This window comes from Stegodyphus dumicola, chromosome 6 (genome assembly GCF_044657685.1).
Source record: "Stegodyphus dumicola isolate Sdum_Otavi_A_Nest chromosome 6, ASM4465768v1".
Lineage (NCBI taxonomy): Eukaryota > Metazoa > Arthropoda > Arachnida > Araneae > Eresidae > Stegodyphus > Stegodyphus dumicola.
Window position 1 is genome coordinate 14769641 of NC_140773.1, and position 16332 is coordinate 14785972.

The following is a 16332-nucleotide window of genomic DNA, read 5'->3' on the forward strand; positions in this document are numbered from 1 at the left end:
TCTCTTCTTTGATAACATAATGTGAAGACAACTACGTAATATTGCAGTGGGGTTTATGTTTAAGGTTCTGTATTTTATCACATGTGCTGCTTTGTTTTCTTAATTTCCAGCATCACTGTATTGATCTGTGTGTTTAATTTATACAAGTACAGAGATGGAAGTATTTTCTTTTACCACGAGTTTTGGTGTTAAACGTTTTGAACATGTTCTTTGTCATTGCACGTATAAGTAAAGGGGCCCAGAACTGAGTTTATTGTACAAAAAAGGTTTTATTTTATTGATGCAAAAAGGATTTTAAGTTACAATAGTATAATACGAACTAAAATATATATGTATATATTACATATATATAATTACATAAGCAAATCAGTTAAAGAAAACGGTAACCACGCACACATGAAAATACAGCTTTCATTTTATTGCACGTGATTCTTTGTACAAATACTGACATTCGTTAGCAACATATAAAAGAAACGTAACAAAAAGTGTTTGAGATCAATTTAACACATTTTTACATTCCAGTGATCTTTCAATAAACTTCAAGCTTAATTCTCTATTACCTCATATCTATCAACTGTATAGATCTTGTTTGTAGAAACAAGGCATTTCGTCCGCATATACAAAAGTTTCCTTACAACGACATCTACATTGCACAAAGGCAGCTTCATCACACATTTTTGAAATTATAATTAAGTATTATGAATAAAGAATGCTATATACATTTAGAAAATACATGGAATTTACACAAATGAAATTAACACATTTTTTTAAAATAATGATTTTTGTCATTTACATATAAATTAACCGTAGCATAACTGAATAGTTACATGTAAAAGAAGTGGACACTGCACTACTTCACAAAGGATTAAAAAAATAACTTGCATAAAACCATGTTTTAATTACAGATATATTAAATTTCCAGAAAATTACGCTTTTATTATTTTACATATTTCTACTTCACTCATTTGGATGCAAACGTTTAGTATTTTATACAACCAGAAACAAAAAACAAAACTTTAGTAAAAATTAATCTTTGATAACAAATCTTTTAGGAAAAAAACAGGGTTTATATTTTATCTGCTAATAATTAACAGGAAAATTACTGTATTGAAGTAAACTATTTTAATTTGCAAGTTTAAGAAAAGCAATTAATATGCATTGCATGACATAAATAAATCAGAGAATCTGGTGCACGAAACGAAATGATTCCATCTCTTTTTTTTATACAACAAGATACCCGTTTGTCCTTATAATTTAATACAAAACAAGGAGACTAAGTATACAATTTCAACATAAAATACTTTACCTTTACCGATGAAGTTAATCCCCAGTTTATGAATAAATAAACTTCATCTTAATTATATGCATTTTTAAATACACTTTGTTTCACACAATTAAATGAATTAGTATAAAATATTTTAAACATAACACACAAAATCAAATTCAGTTGTTAAATTAGCTGAACAGATGATATTGTTATAATTAAAATATACTTCGAGGAAAAAATTTGACATTTACATATATTGACTTGACGACTTGCGTCATAACGTTTCGAAACTTCCACACATTGACTATCGCGGTGGAATGGACCGTTGCCAGCAACTGTCAAATCATTTGGTTTCGAAAATTCAAGTTCCTTATAAAGAAACTACAGAGGGCCAGATTTTAAGGTTAACCTTATTTGAGTTCTTTAAATATATCTTTTCCGAAGTAGATGTATAATTCTACTTCAAAGACGTTTAAGGTTAAATTAATCTTTTTTTTCTCTTCTTGATTTTGGTATTTAATGGAGAAGAATGATTCTAATAATTATGGAATATAACATTTAAAGACATAAAAGCATTATAACTTCCATTTATAGAATTGGTGCCATAAAGTAAAAGAAGGGATAATGATTGGTTAATAATAGTTAATTAGTGTTTAAGGGGACTCGTACACCTTAAAACCCATAAGATCTTCGAATATGTGACTGTTGCAAGAATTGGGATAATTTATTTATTTTAAAAGCAATTGCTTCCAACTTTTTTACCGCTGACTACATAATATAGCTGCTTTCTGAAATAGTCATCAGAAAGTTTGTGTTGGCACAAATATTTTGATAATTTAATCCGCTTTGTGACAAAAGTTTTCATTATGTTTACATCTAACGCGTACATTTTAAAACATTCTGTTGTATAATTAAATTCCATATTTAATATATAGCTTTTATAACATTTAGAAACTACTGTGAACCTAAAATTCTAAGAATTTCATGTTAAATTTTTATTTTAATTGGAGTTGAGTTTATGAAATGTATTTTATTAAAAAAATCTGTAATCTTTTCGTGCCTAAAACTTTTTAGCTTTAAAATATTCATCAGATTTTTGGTTCAGTTAGAAAATAGTACCCATATAAAGAATTTCATCCAATTTCAAGTATGTACCATTAGCCATTTTTAAAATATCATGCGCGCAAGGTGGAAACGTTACGAAATATTTTTTTCACAAAGCGGATTAAATTGCAAAAATATTTGTAGCAACACAAACTTTCTGATTACCAGTCTCCAAAGCAGCTATATTATGTAGTCAGCTGTAAAAGGTTCGAAGTAATTGCTTTTAAAATAAATAAACTATGCCAATTCTCGCAACAGTCACCATATTCGAAAATCATAAGAGGTTTAAGGTGTATGAGCCCCCATAAGATATTGAAAATTAATTTCACGGAAAAAATAAAAACAGCTACTTCCATTCAGTAGTAAGATTTTTTAAACGAATGACATTACAATTATATTTCACCCAAATTTAAAATTCTGATAAAAATGCTAAATTTTAAAGAACTTATTTTTTAAAATACTTACAAATTTCTTTCTTTTTTAAACCATTTTTAAAATTTAACTATTATTTTTACTAACCATTATTTTTAAAATTTTTTATTATACACTAAATTATAATTTCTATAATTCTTTAACGAAAATTATCAAAACACAAAATCTGTATTTTTTTTCTCAAATTGTAAATCTGGCCCTGGATCAACGACTCAAAAAAGACTTCTAAATACTGATGAGCAGATGATTGATCAAGGAAAAATTAATTAAATTAAATGATCTAAATGCTGTAAATTAGCTCTAGGTTCAATATAAATCAATGGTGGCCATGGTTTGGTCAACCTGTATTTTCTTGAAGACCAAAAAGATTTCTTGTCTTGGTACGACGAGACCCGGAATGTCGTACATGTCTGGTTCTGGGAAGCCCTCCGGTAAAGTGATTTCAAAGTTTTGCATCAAGGTGGCAAGACCCAGGAACAAAGTAGATTTGACGAGCCTGTCCCCGAGGCAAGTCCTCTTGCCTGTCCCGAAAGGAATGAAGTAATCGGGTTTCGATACTATCCCGGAGCTAGATAAGAACCTGAAATGTAAGAATTGAGATTTTAGATCGTGGAGAGAAGGGGGATTATAAATGACTGCACTTTAACAAGCACTCAGAGCAAGTAATTGGTATTCTAGGCACAACCTGATAGTTAGAAGATTAACTCATAGCCTTATTGCATAAAAGGACGACATGCAGTTTTTGCCAGAGAATTTATGTGTGTAATGGCTATCGTACCTGCCTAATCGTAACCTAAATTACATGAAAATAAAACAAATTCTAACATTTTCGAAGAATTTAGGCATCTATATGGATAAATTCAATTTTGTTTTAATTACACATTGAAGTTTATCATTGAAATTTATATTCACAGTGATGACACTGAATAGTATGTACTTGTTATTTATACATTATAATATTTAAATTTCATCACATTTTAACAGTTTTTATTCATTCTTTACATTACTTTTTCTTCAGCATAGCGGTTGTTTTAATGCCCGTTTCTAAATTTGCATTTTATAAAAATGATTATTTTATCTGAATCTATTTATTATTGCAGTTATGAGTCAGTAAATTTGAAATCATTTAAGTGCTCAGCAGATTATTGGAATATAATGTAATAAAGCCAGCGTTTTAAACGCGCCCACCAGCGGCTGAGCGGTAAAGACGCTGAGCACTGGTAGTTCGGTCCGAAGTTCGAATACCGCGAACGGGCTGGCTGCATGGGCGTTTTCGTGGTTTTCCCCATGTGTAACGTGTATACGAGCCAGTTTCCCTTAGAAAGTCCTCCACAAGGCATCCCTCCCCTTAGGCAGATAGCCCTAGTGTGCTTTGCCATAATTAAATACACCACGACACCACACCAAGAAAGTTGACCAGTTGAATTCATTTATTTTATTATGTGGTTGTTACTATATGTTTTCTATATTTCGTTTTTAGGTGATTAGAAAACTAAACTAAAACAGAGCAACCATAATTAGCAAAACAACCATAATTATGATCAACAAATAAATATGACAATCCTTTCAAAGAGTTTTTTTAAAAAATATAAAAGTGAAAAAACAAAATATTTTCTTGAAGAGAGGATAAGAATTAAGGTCAGAAACTGTTCTGTTTTTATTTATTTTTTCTTTTTTAACTCTTTCGCATCGAGAGAGGGCAAAATCTCAATTCCCCAAACATCGAAAACGCCCGTATCTAAGAATTTCTCTTGGAATGCTTTTCCTTCCCTCATGACAAGTTGAATACTACAGCTCTAATAATAGCCTTACTTAAGTAAAGCGAGAACTTCTTTCTTTGACGCTTTGACACTGTGTGAATTTCCCCCTTGGGACGGGATTGCAACTTCGGGCATCAAAAGCTAAACACTGACAGTAAACAAAGGAAAGGAAGGAACAAAGGAAACAAGGAATGATTGACAAGGAATGATCAAAAGAATGATTGACACGTGATTTAACAACACCTGAAAGCAATGAGTAATGCAGTAACGTGATGGGGGAAAGCACTGGGTAGGAAATTGTTCAGGCGTTTCGGGCGTCCAGCCGATGTCTGAATGTTTGGGCGTTTGGGGCGACTTCGATGCGAAAGAGTTAATGTAGGATTACGGTTCTCCATAATGGTCTGACAGGACAACAAAAATAAAGACGTTATTTGAGGAGTGAGCGAATGCTCGTATTTTCGAGACTACAGATGTTACAATCAATCCAGATACATTTTTAGATGGATGAAAAAGTACATTAGCAAACATACACACAAAGATAAAAACTCTTAAGGGTATACCCACAGTAATGCGTCAACAATAATGAAGCTTTAGTGAAATCAAAGCGCCGTGGGTATGCGCGACCGTGGCGTCAGTGGCAAGGTCATCTGGTAGACAGTCAGAGTGTTCTGTGGTGTTTGCTGTATTTTATTTTATTTCGCCAAGCTAGTGGTATTGCGGTTTAAATTTAACTACTGTAGCAGATTGTGTATCAATAGAATTGACTATTAAGTAGCGTAAAAGAATACAAGAGATTTGTACGTAGCCTGCATATGGTCATAGGGCAAACTTTGCTTTGCAAGGTGGACAGGCTACGCCCTAACAAAACAAAACAAGATTCCGAAATTGACATTTATACAGACGGGTCAGGTCTGGGAGACGCCATTGCTTTCGCATATGTTATATATTATTATGGAACAGAGATTGAGAATAATAAATTTAAACTCAATATTTATAACTCAGTTTATCAAGCGGAAGCTATGGCTATTTTTTATTCACTGAAATGGATTAAGAAGACTCTTAAAGGGAAATATGACATACATGTTTATCATGACAGTTCTTCAAGCTCTCTCACGACCTGATCAAGACAACCCTTTAATAGTAGATATTAGAGAATTATGCAAAGACTTGAGAGAAGATCAAAATATTGTGTTTAATTCGGTGAAGGCACACGTTGGACATTTTGGAAATGAAAGGGCGGACGCACTGGCCAAGGAGGCCATTACCGATGATAATGCTGGTGATATTGATGTAAATGGATCAACAAGGAAAGCTGTGACTATTATTATGAAAAATTATATTTATGATAAATGGAGGGAGGGGTGGGAAAGGTCTGATCGAAATAAAGGTTATATGAAATTTGTTAAACTTAAAAAAGGTTTATGTTATTAAGACATTGACGTTACCAAATCATTACAGGTCATGAGCGTTTTCCTTTCTATTTTAAAAGTTTTAAATTACAAGAGTCTGACCTCTGTGATATCTGTAAAGAACCGGGCACTGCAGAGCATTATGTAGAAACATGTAAATATTTTACTGATATCAGGAACGAGTTTAAGAAAAATGATGTTTTTAATGTATATATGATATTTTAAATGATTTTAAAAGGCTGAAAAATTTTCCAGGAAAATGATGGAGAAGATTAATCATAATAAGCTTGCAGTAGGGATTTTAATCTGAATTTTGTTTTTATTTGTGTTCTTTATGTCTGTTGAAGGTGCTGTTTCTGGGTTGCTCTGGCACAGCCCTCAAAAAGGCCATAGGGCGACGTAACGTCTGCCAGAAGGGTCGGGCTACGTCCCTCATATCACATATCCCAGGATTCCAAAGCATGCGATATGTGCATGGTTGACGTAATTGTTAATGGGCAGTCAAGATTTATTCTAGCATCCGTGTGTATTCATCCAACTGTTAATTCGGGAGATTTGAAAATCTTACTGTTTAATGTATTGATGAAATATTCTGAGACTACTTTATTGAGTGATAAAGAGAGTACTGTTCCTCATTTTACTCTCAAAATGGTGCCAAGTACTTTTGGCGCTTCGTTTATAGATTTAACATTTACTAGGAATATAATTGTAGGCATCTTAAATTATGCATCTTATTTCTCATATACCAGCTTTACATAGGTTTATTTTGAAGGAATAAATGTAATAAATAAAATGGTTTATCAAATTGCCCAGTATATGCGTAAATAGTTTACCGATTTATATTAGTTAGGGACGTGATATTTCTCATATAACAAGCTCTTTTTCAGAAAGGGGTATTTGTCGATCATAAAAATTCTAAAATGAGATCTATCCATGAAGATACTAATTCCTGTCAGTGACTTTAACAGCCCGATCTAAACATAAATTACCTTAAAATGGTATTGGTTGTATTAATTGAAGAGTTCACTAAAATAATACTGGTTCTCAATACCATAGTTTTCTTTAAGATATGCTTATTGATTTTCTACTGAGAGATTTGTAATACGATGAAATGTGTAATTTTAAATATGAAGATTATTTGAAGAGGTAAATATTTATATTTCGTAAAATATCAAGGATGCTTACCTCTCTGGCTTGAATTTTCTTGGCTGTTCCCACAGTTCAGGGTCCATGTTGATATCACAAGTATTGAACATAACCATTGTATCTTTTTCAACGTAGTATTCTGTAATAAAAAATGAAAAGAAACATTTCAGACAAAATCGTAATAATAAACATTCAGATAACTGGAAATTTTCAAAAACATTTCTGAACTCAAATGATCAGTTTTTTTATTTAAAAGAAAACAAATTATTATAAGACTTAAATCAATAGGATTACTTTAAATTCAACCAACTAATTAAAATTATTTAGCTGATTAGTCGAGGTAACAAATTTTAATTATCATTTTTATTTCATTTAAAAGAAATTATTAAACATAATAAATTTTAATAGAGAGAAGCGTAGAAATTTGCTTGAGATTTTTTTTTTCGAATTAGAAATTTACCTTGAATGCTAGTATTGGTGGTGGCCACATGAGGTATGATTGGAGATGAAACAACGCGCAGGATTTCTAAGGCAGTAGCTTCTGTGTAAGGCATGCTTTTCCGGTCTTCTGCGCAGGGAGCTCTGCAGTTACTTGTTACTCTGATAACTTCTTCTCGAATATTAGCTCGAGCCTCTGGGTTGGCTGCAAGTAGATATATTCCCCATAACCACAAATTACCCAAAACTGAATGTCCTCCAATGAGATCTTCGATGATGACCTCTGCATCTTCCCTTGTTAGAGAATCTGGTTTTCCTTCATTCTCTTTTAAAGAGCTCAAAAGTATGTCAACAAGGTCTCGAGGCTTTTCATAATCGATATCCTTTTCATGTTCTTCGAAGATAGGCCCTGTAATTTCGGATACGTACTCAGCGTCTTTCCTCAGCGCTCGAAGACTGCGGAGGTAGAAAACTTTCATCCAAGACATAACATCTATGGCAAACGATTTGAAGAGCTCTTGAAATACATTGTCGTAGATTTCGACCACCTTTAAAAATGTAGCATCTTGTTCTGAAAATCTTCTGCTGCAGATATACTGATAAAAGATATTAGCTGTTGTAAAATTCAATAAAGACCTTGGGCATAGAGGTTTGTTTTCGCATTTAGATAAAGCCGTTATTAATTCCCCCATTTCCTTGGTTATGAAGCAGTTCATTCGGCTCCCATCCAAACTTGACATTCTTGGATGCATGAAAGGAAAGGCAATTTCTCTGCGTGTTTTCTGCTTATCAGACCAATCGCACAGTGCAATAGCTGAAACAAAGATAGAATATTTGATTAAAACCATCATACATATCAAAACCTCATACAGATTTCAGTGACAGCCTGTAACAAAATCGAATGAGAAAATATAAATACTCACATAGATTTCTGTCTCCACGAAAGATGGCATGGAAACGCAAGAAGTCTGGACGATTGGCAAAATCCAGACTTTTCGTGACAAGCACTTCTTTAATTAATGCCATGTTGCTGATCACCACACATTTGCGAGATCCCAACCTAATGCCGTAGATGTCGCCGAACTGTTTTCGCAACGTCGAGAAGGCAACCCAGTGATTACTGTAAGGAGCGACAACATGAGACGAACCTTTAAAAAGAGAAAAATAAAAAAAATCATATCATTGTTTTCATTTGTATAATTACTTGCGTTTTGATAACTTATACGACGATAAGATATGAATCGTAGAAAAAAGACATTCGAATTCTCAAATCCTACTTGGTTATTATATTAATAGTTACAAAATCTCAGATTCTTTGAATTCTTTGAATGCATTTTGCCTAATCTCAGATCTTACAAAAAATTCGAGATTCGAAAAATTGAATTTTATTTTTTTTTCCATACGAATATTTGGAATCCTAAGCTTAAAAAAACAATTAAAACCAAAACAAGAAATAATAAAGGTAAGAAACAGCCAATAATTATAGCGGATTACTTTGTAGCTTGCATTTTATAAGCGTATATGCAATCAAAGTGCATCCAGACATGAATAAAAGGTATTTTTCCTTATACTACTATTTTTAAACCCAATTAATCCAACGACCAGATGTTTTTTAAGCATGCGTCGGGAATGGATGAACAGATCGTTCATTTAAACGGCTCATTAACGACAAAGTTGAACAGAGTGTACGCAGGAAAGGACACCAATGTTAGGAAGAGAAAGAAGAGATTAGAAACATGTGTATGTTGTCAGAGATTCGAATTTCGAGTTTAAAGATACGGCAACCAGCTTTCCTAATCACTATGCAGAAAAGGGAGGCTTTTTGAATTCAATTAATTTTAGGAATATTTTAGTCTATTTATAATGTTTTTAATTAAAAGAAGCATGCCTTCAAATGCTTGAAATACGTTTGGTAATTTGAATTGATTAGTAATTCCAATTTGAATGCATTTTGCCTAATAAAAGAAACGCTTTTATATTCTACATCGAAAGTTTCAACAGCGACTTTCTTTCTGCCATACGTCTTAATACACAACGCAAATATGCTGGGACAGATGGCTAAATTAGAGTAGATTTTGTTGAATTCGAAAATATTTCATAAAGATGAAATTTTAAAATAAAAGTTGATAAGGTATTTCTCCCGCCTTTATAGCATGCCTTCGTGGTGTAGTGGTCAGCACGCTCGACGCGTATTCGAGAGGTCAGAGATTCCGGTCCTGGCGAGGGCATTGCAAATTTTTCATCTTTCCTGCTTCAAAAATACCTAATGTCTCTACAGTGGTGCCCGAACAAGAAATGGTAGTGGACCATGATTTTTCACCACTAGGATTTGGCGACTGGGTCCCCTAATCCCTAGTCGCCCTTTAAGAAGGGAGTATATAAGGTATTTCTCCGTTCTTAGCATGCCTTCGTGGTATGGTGGTCAGCACACTCGGCGCGTATTCGAGAGATCCGTGGTTCGAGTCCCGGGGGGCATTGCTCATTTTTCATTTATCCTGCTTCCAAATAACCTAACGTCTCTACAAACATTTGAACGCTATTTTATTACTTTTTTAAACGGTTTCTAAAATTTTAGTTCCGTACCATGGTAGAAAAATGACTAATGTTTAAAATGATAGAATCTGAGATTTTGTAACTATTAATATTTGAATAATAATGAAAATTACACGTAAGATAACCCATGTCTTCCTTTTATCGCATTCCAAATCACGTCCATTTTGATGAGATTATTAAAGTGATTTGTAATTTGGTTTCAAAAGGGACATTATAATACTAATAGCAATCCGTATATTAAAATAAATCATAATTTACACGTCTTTTCAGATAAAAGACAGCAGCTGTCTCATAGAATTTTTTTTTTCAATTCTAGGTGCACGAACTTCTCGAGGCTACATTTTCCAGCAAAACTTGTAAATTGGACATTGGCCTTTTTTTAGTACCAATGTACATATTTATGCTGTGAGTGAATGTGTATTTTTAATTTTCTATTTTTAAGTTCATTCTACATATTATAGAATTTTTAATATCGATTTAAAGGTGCTGCATTTTTATATAAGTAATGCATCATAAGAAATAACATATCATACCTATTACTGGAAATGCTATGGGTCCAGGAAGTGTCTTCAGCGAAGAATTTTTGCCTGCCCTCATCGACTTCAAGCGGATCAACAGAACGAGACATGCAAGTGCCAATGAGACAGCGCCTAAGATCGTCGTGAGGGGAGACACTAAGACAAAAGTCATTTTGATCGCTGATACAGTAGGACAGACGACTATCTGTAACAAAACAAATGTACAATTCATTAAACTCTTCGCACAAAGTTATACAGTTTTAAATACATAGATGAGTACGTATACTGACAAAGTACAATGCACTAGAACGTCAGTGATCCAAATTAAAGAAGATCCATTAAAGTAATCGGAAAAGTAAAACAATTTTCTCTAAGCTAATTCATTTATCCAGATCTTCTGATTTTACTGGAATGCGAGTAAGGTATGTTATCCAACTATTTTTATTTAACTTAGTTAATTTTGTCTATTTGTTTGGATTAGATTCTGAAAGTAATTACTCGACTCCTTCTACTCATAGGATTTTCTTTAAATTTTTATATATACGTATTTGAGGTGACAAAACAGTATTCCATAGGAATGTTTTCATAATTTGGTACAGTGATTTTTCAATTAAATGTGAACATTTCTCACACATCTCTGCTTAGTATCTCAAAATTTTGATATTTATAACCTTGACTAGATCAAAGTAGTTCTCCAAACGAAGTTCTTTCAGAGTTTCTGACATAACTTACCCAGTTTTGTCGACTTTTTAACGAGTTTGTGGTTTCTAAAATAAAATATTAGTTTTTGTCAGAAACCTTTTGATTTTAAATGATGACAAATCAAACACAAATTTAAATGAATTGAATGTAATTTTAAGCCACCGAATAGATCTAAACCCCCCCCTCTCAAAAAGACATCACGCATGCGTTGTTGCTATACAGATCGAAAGGACTAGCTTTAACTACGTTAAAGGCAAGGAGTTTCATTTCTTAAAGTCTCCCTGTATATAAACTAAAAAGTATAAAATAAAATATTTAACCTTGTAAAATTATTACTTGATGCGCTAAAATATAAAAAAGAAAAAATACTTTTTTAATGACGACAAAATACTGTTGTCATTCACCTCGAAAGAAAGAGAGCTTTAAATTTTAATTAACCTCGAAAGACGAGAAAACGATCTAGGTCATTAGATCTACAGATAACTGCAATTCCGATGATTATTTCATTCTGGAAAGCTTGAGTTCTGCTGTGGTTTACGCCTGAAGAATTTTGAAGTTAGTTTACATTCTCAGGTCAAATTATGTCACAAAATCGCGCTTTAAAAGTAGTTTTATAAGAAAGATAAACGGAAAAATTCTTTTTCTTCTGGAATAAATAGATTCAGAATTACTCGTAACCAACTGATTTCATGAATGAACACGGGTTAACATCTTACCATTCACTGTTGAAATTTAATAAGGTTAACATTAGTCCAAGGAAATTGCTCGAAAACTCGGAAATATTTTACTTAATTTTTTTTAATCATGCATCTTTAAGCGTTCCTGTCAGATTCGTGGCTTTGACCGCAAGAATTATCTAAAGACGTAAGGTTAGACAATTTCTAAGAATTTGAACAAATTTTGTGCTCTAATTTTGTTTCAGAACTCTTTTTAAGACAGCAGAAAGATACACACCAAAATATAAAATTAGGCACGAAACAACAACTTTAGACCTGCGTAGAATTTGCATAAAACTCTACCAATTTCTAGAACGACTGATGTATACCTTCAAGAAAGTATAACTATGAGTGTCCACTCGAAGAAGAAGGACTTAGTCCGTTGCTTTCAGTATCAGTGTAATTTTATATAATATTTGCTTCAAACTTTTATATTTTTATTATTTTATGATAAACCAATTTAAGCAGGAATGTTTGCTTACTTAATAGCTTAAACATCATAAAACATAAAATTAAAACATTTTCTGTGTTAATATAATTATAGCTAAATATTTATTAAACGTTTTATTTTATAACAGAAGAATGAATTCTATCGTAAACTGTATATTTTCAACCCATTTGAGAGACGAAAGAAAATAAATCTTTGCAGTTACTTAATAAAAAAATGAATCTAAAGTACGTAAATGATTAATCTTAATATTCCTTGCAGCAGGACATTGCTTTTTAATTAAAAATAAATAAACCTACTGCTATCTAAAGATTTCTCTAAGTGACGATACTGCAATTTAAAGCCGCAAAGTTAAGAATATTTTCATTTTTTAAAAATTTCTAATTTCTTTATGAAATTATTATTTTAAATAGTGAATAGAATCTGCTCTAGTCACATTTGATTTTAATAAAACATGTAACATTGCTTAGGATTGCACAAATTTTTCAAACATCGGATTCGTTAACTATGTGTTCGTGTCACCTTTCATTTAAAGATCAAAATCTTATTAATTTTCTTTTAAATTTCATTATTATAAAAATTTAATTATTTCTCAAGCTTTGAGAAAATAGATTTAGTGGTTGAAATGCATAAAAATAATTTTAATGAAACAATTTTAATTCCATAAATTCACACGTAGTTTATTTTGAACTTCGTTTATTAAAATTAAGATTAAATATGCTAACGCTTACTTTTAGCGCCAGCAAATGCAATACAAGGAACTAATTGTAAAGTTTTCTCCGCCTGATAGTTTTCTTCTCCTTTAAGACATGAAGCTTGCAGTGATGTTAACACAAAGCGGAAGTATTACTTCTTGAACCGATGCCAACTGAATAATTTAACTTCTTTTCTGTATTCATAAGCCTTTCAGAAACTAATTTTAGCACAAAATAATTTATTTTTTCCAAGCGTTTGTCACGAAAATAATGAAAATAACATGTTTAAAAAAATTTGTTTTTATCTTTCTTATAGTAATTCGCAACAGCTTCAAATGTGTCTGACGCAATATTTAATGAAGGATAGAAGCTATAATTGTAAAAATATTATACGCTCTAAAGAGAGAATTATACAAAGATATGTATAAATTCCATGATATGACTATCAGCTTTTAAACTGCACTGAGAAAGTGTAAAATTAATTTAAAATTAAATAAAATTAAAAAAAAAACAAATAAAAAATTCAAATTTTTTTCAAAAAGTTTATTTTTATTTTCCCATTTATGATACATATTTAAAATAATAAAGTTTTATAAGTCAGAAACAGAAAGGCCTACTATTTCAGTTAAATTATTCTTCAAAATGAGCGAAATTAAAAAAAAAAAAAAGAAAAAAGAAAAAAAAAGGAGTTTACAAATTTTATAGAGCTATAATTTAATACACCAATTAAAATCTTCATAACCAAATGAAATACGTTGATTATTTTTTAACATGTTATGAAGTATTATGAGAACTATTACGATTTTCTTTTGCGAAATCCTTTCGAAACCATAGCTTCAAGAAAATAATTTTAAAATGTGTAAAATATTCTTTTAATTAGCTATTTATAAATTCTTCATAAATGTCTAAGTAAATATATAAAAAATAATTTTCTATCCATTATGTGGCAAATTATATTAAATTAATGCAATCTTCTCCACGCTTCCATCGAAAATAAATCCCTTTTTAGATTTATTTGTATAACTAAGCAACCCCTTTGTTACAAAATAATACGTTCAGCGAATTTAATTATCAATTTCAGATAAATATATATTTGCGTCTGTAGCACGTAACAAACAATGTATGTTTGAATGTATACTTATTTGAATTTATACATTAACTTCAAATTTAATCATCACTCAATCTTATGATCTATACGTTACTAAGGTTAAAGCTTTGAATCAAAATTTCAAATTCACTTCGTTTTTTTCTGATAACAAATTTAAAATATTACATGATTGTGCCATTTTGATACCATAAGTATTAAGTTTAAAATTAAGATTTCAATGAATAACAAATTAAATAAATAAGCCCACTGATATATGCAACATTAATTACCTTTAAATTATTTTAAATACATACATTATATAAATATATAATCTTTGAAAAACAAATGCATTAAATTATAAAATGGAACACTCTACGAGAACAATTGGTTTTCAAACTTAATTTAATGTTGCATGCTTAATTTACACCCGTCTCAGGATTATATTCTCCTTCTCCGAATAAAATATAAATTCAAACATTTAAAGAATTAGGTTATGTAATTTAACAAGTAAAGTATTAACACAAATATAAATCTAAATCCCTTCATCTGAATAAAATTCGATAAATGTTACAGTCACCAAATTAGTTAAGTTAATAATATCTGAATAAAATTAGGTAAGGAAATTTACAGTTGCTAAATATTCTAGTAAAATTAAGTCACCATCATTTGAATAAAATTTGCAAAAGTGTGTTACAGTCACCGAATTAAAATCAGGTTAATAATATCTAAATAAAACTCGGTAAAGAATATTACAGTTACTAGAATTTTCTGGAAACGAAATTAAGACGCTTACACGACATTTATTTTTATCTAATAACTCAGATTTTAAAATATTCAAAGTTAAATTATCTAACTCTTGTGGTAAGACAATACTACACAAGCATACCTTTATCCTCAGAGTAGAACTACACTGGAAGTCAAAGATTCCCACTATTCAGCCGTGCTCCCCTTTGCTAGGCTAGAAAAGCTATCTCGTCCCTAACCTTCACTCTCTCTCCCTTTTATACCTTGTTTCGACGATGGTCCAGACGCATGTGATTGGTCGAGCTAAAAAATAATTAAAAAACCTGTCCCTCATCTAACCTCGGACATTTACTGTCAATCAGCTAGCTCAGCAATTTCTATTGGTTGGGAGAATCTTGTGGTTTATTATGTTATTTCTAGTTGGCTATTTCAAAGTGAAAAAAAGGCAGGCAAGGAGGAGAGAGAGAGGCAGATCCAACCAGCATTTTTCTACATATTATTTCAGCACACTTTCCTGATTTATTTTATGATTTCTCTAAGCCTTTCTGGAGGTATTTTATAGATGCTTTATAAAGATCCACTCAAGGTTTTTCCAAAATCTATTTCTATTGAGAATCCGTGAGAACGTAATAGCATATGTGATATGCATATTTAATAGCCATAGATGACGAAATTCTGAGAGAAAAAAGGATTAAATAAATGGGGGTCTTTCGAAACATCTTTTTCATGCGTACTTAAGAGACAACGAATTCCATTTAAGTCTTCTGTGGAACTTTTTTTTATGTTTCTTGGAGTTCCAAAAACGTGGAGCGAAAAGATTCTGAAACATTGAATCTCTATAGAGACATATGCTGTAGTTATGTTTAAAAGTAAAATAATTAACTACTATTTTAAGAAAACACTGTTATTTTCAGAAAAATATTAAAATAATTTTAACTTAGCGTGATTAAACCTGCAAAAGAGAGTAAAAAATGATTCATAAACAGCTTGATAATAAATTTCCTTTTGTTTCATATTTTGAAAGTTTCTAATTTTTGGACTTTGAATTTCCCAAGAATTTGTTTTTATATTAATACACATTCTCAAATAATTAAAAGGAAATATGATCTACATTTAATTATACGCTGGGCTCGATTAAAATATTTTCCGACCTTCCATTTCTAAAAATGTTTGAAAGAGAGAAAGAATCTTTTTGTTAAGGCACCTTCACTTTATATAAGAATTTTGCTTTTCAATAGTAACATTTTATTACTAATGAAAAGCAAATAAGGGAGCATTGAAAAATAATTCATACTATACCCAGAGGTAAACGT

At 31.2% G+C, this 16332-nt stretch overlaps 1 protein-coding gene across 1 annotated transcript; it reads right to left on the bottom strand.

Moving 5' to 3' along the window:
* Positions 1-249: 249 nt before the first annotated feature.
* Positions 250-15312, bottom strand: LOC118200143 (cytochrome P450 307a1-like). The gene is made up of 6 exons (XM_035372071.2): positions 15162-15312; positions 10643-10832; positions 8480-8704; positions 7579-8370; positions 7158-7257; positions 250-3383 (listed from the first exon to the last, which is right to left on the bottom strand). The coding sequence occupies exons 2-6, from the start codon at positions 10797-10799 to the stop codon at positions 3110-3112; spliced, it is 1548 nt and encodes a 515-aa protein (XP_035227962.1). The 5' UTR covers positions 10800-10832; positions 15162-15312; the 3' UTR covers positions 250-3109.
* Between the last annotated feature and the right edge of the window lie 1020 nt (positions 15313-16332).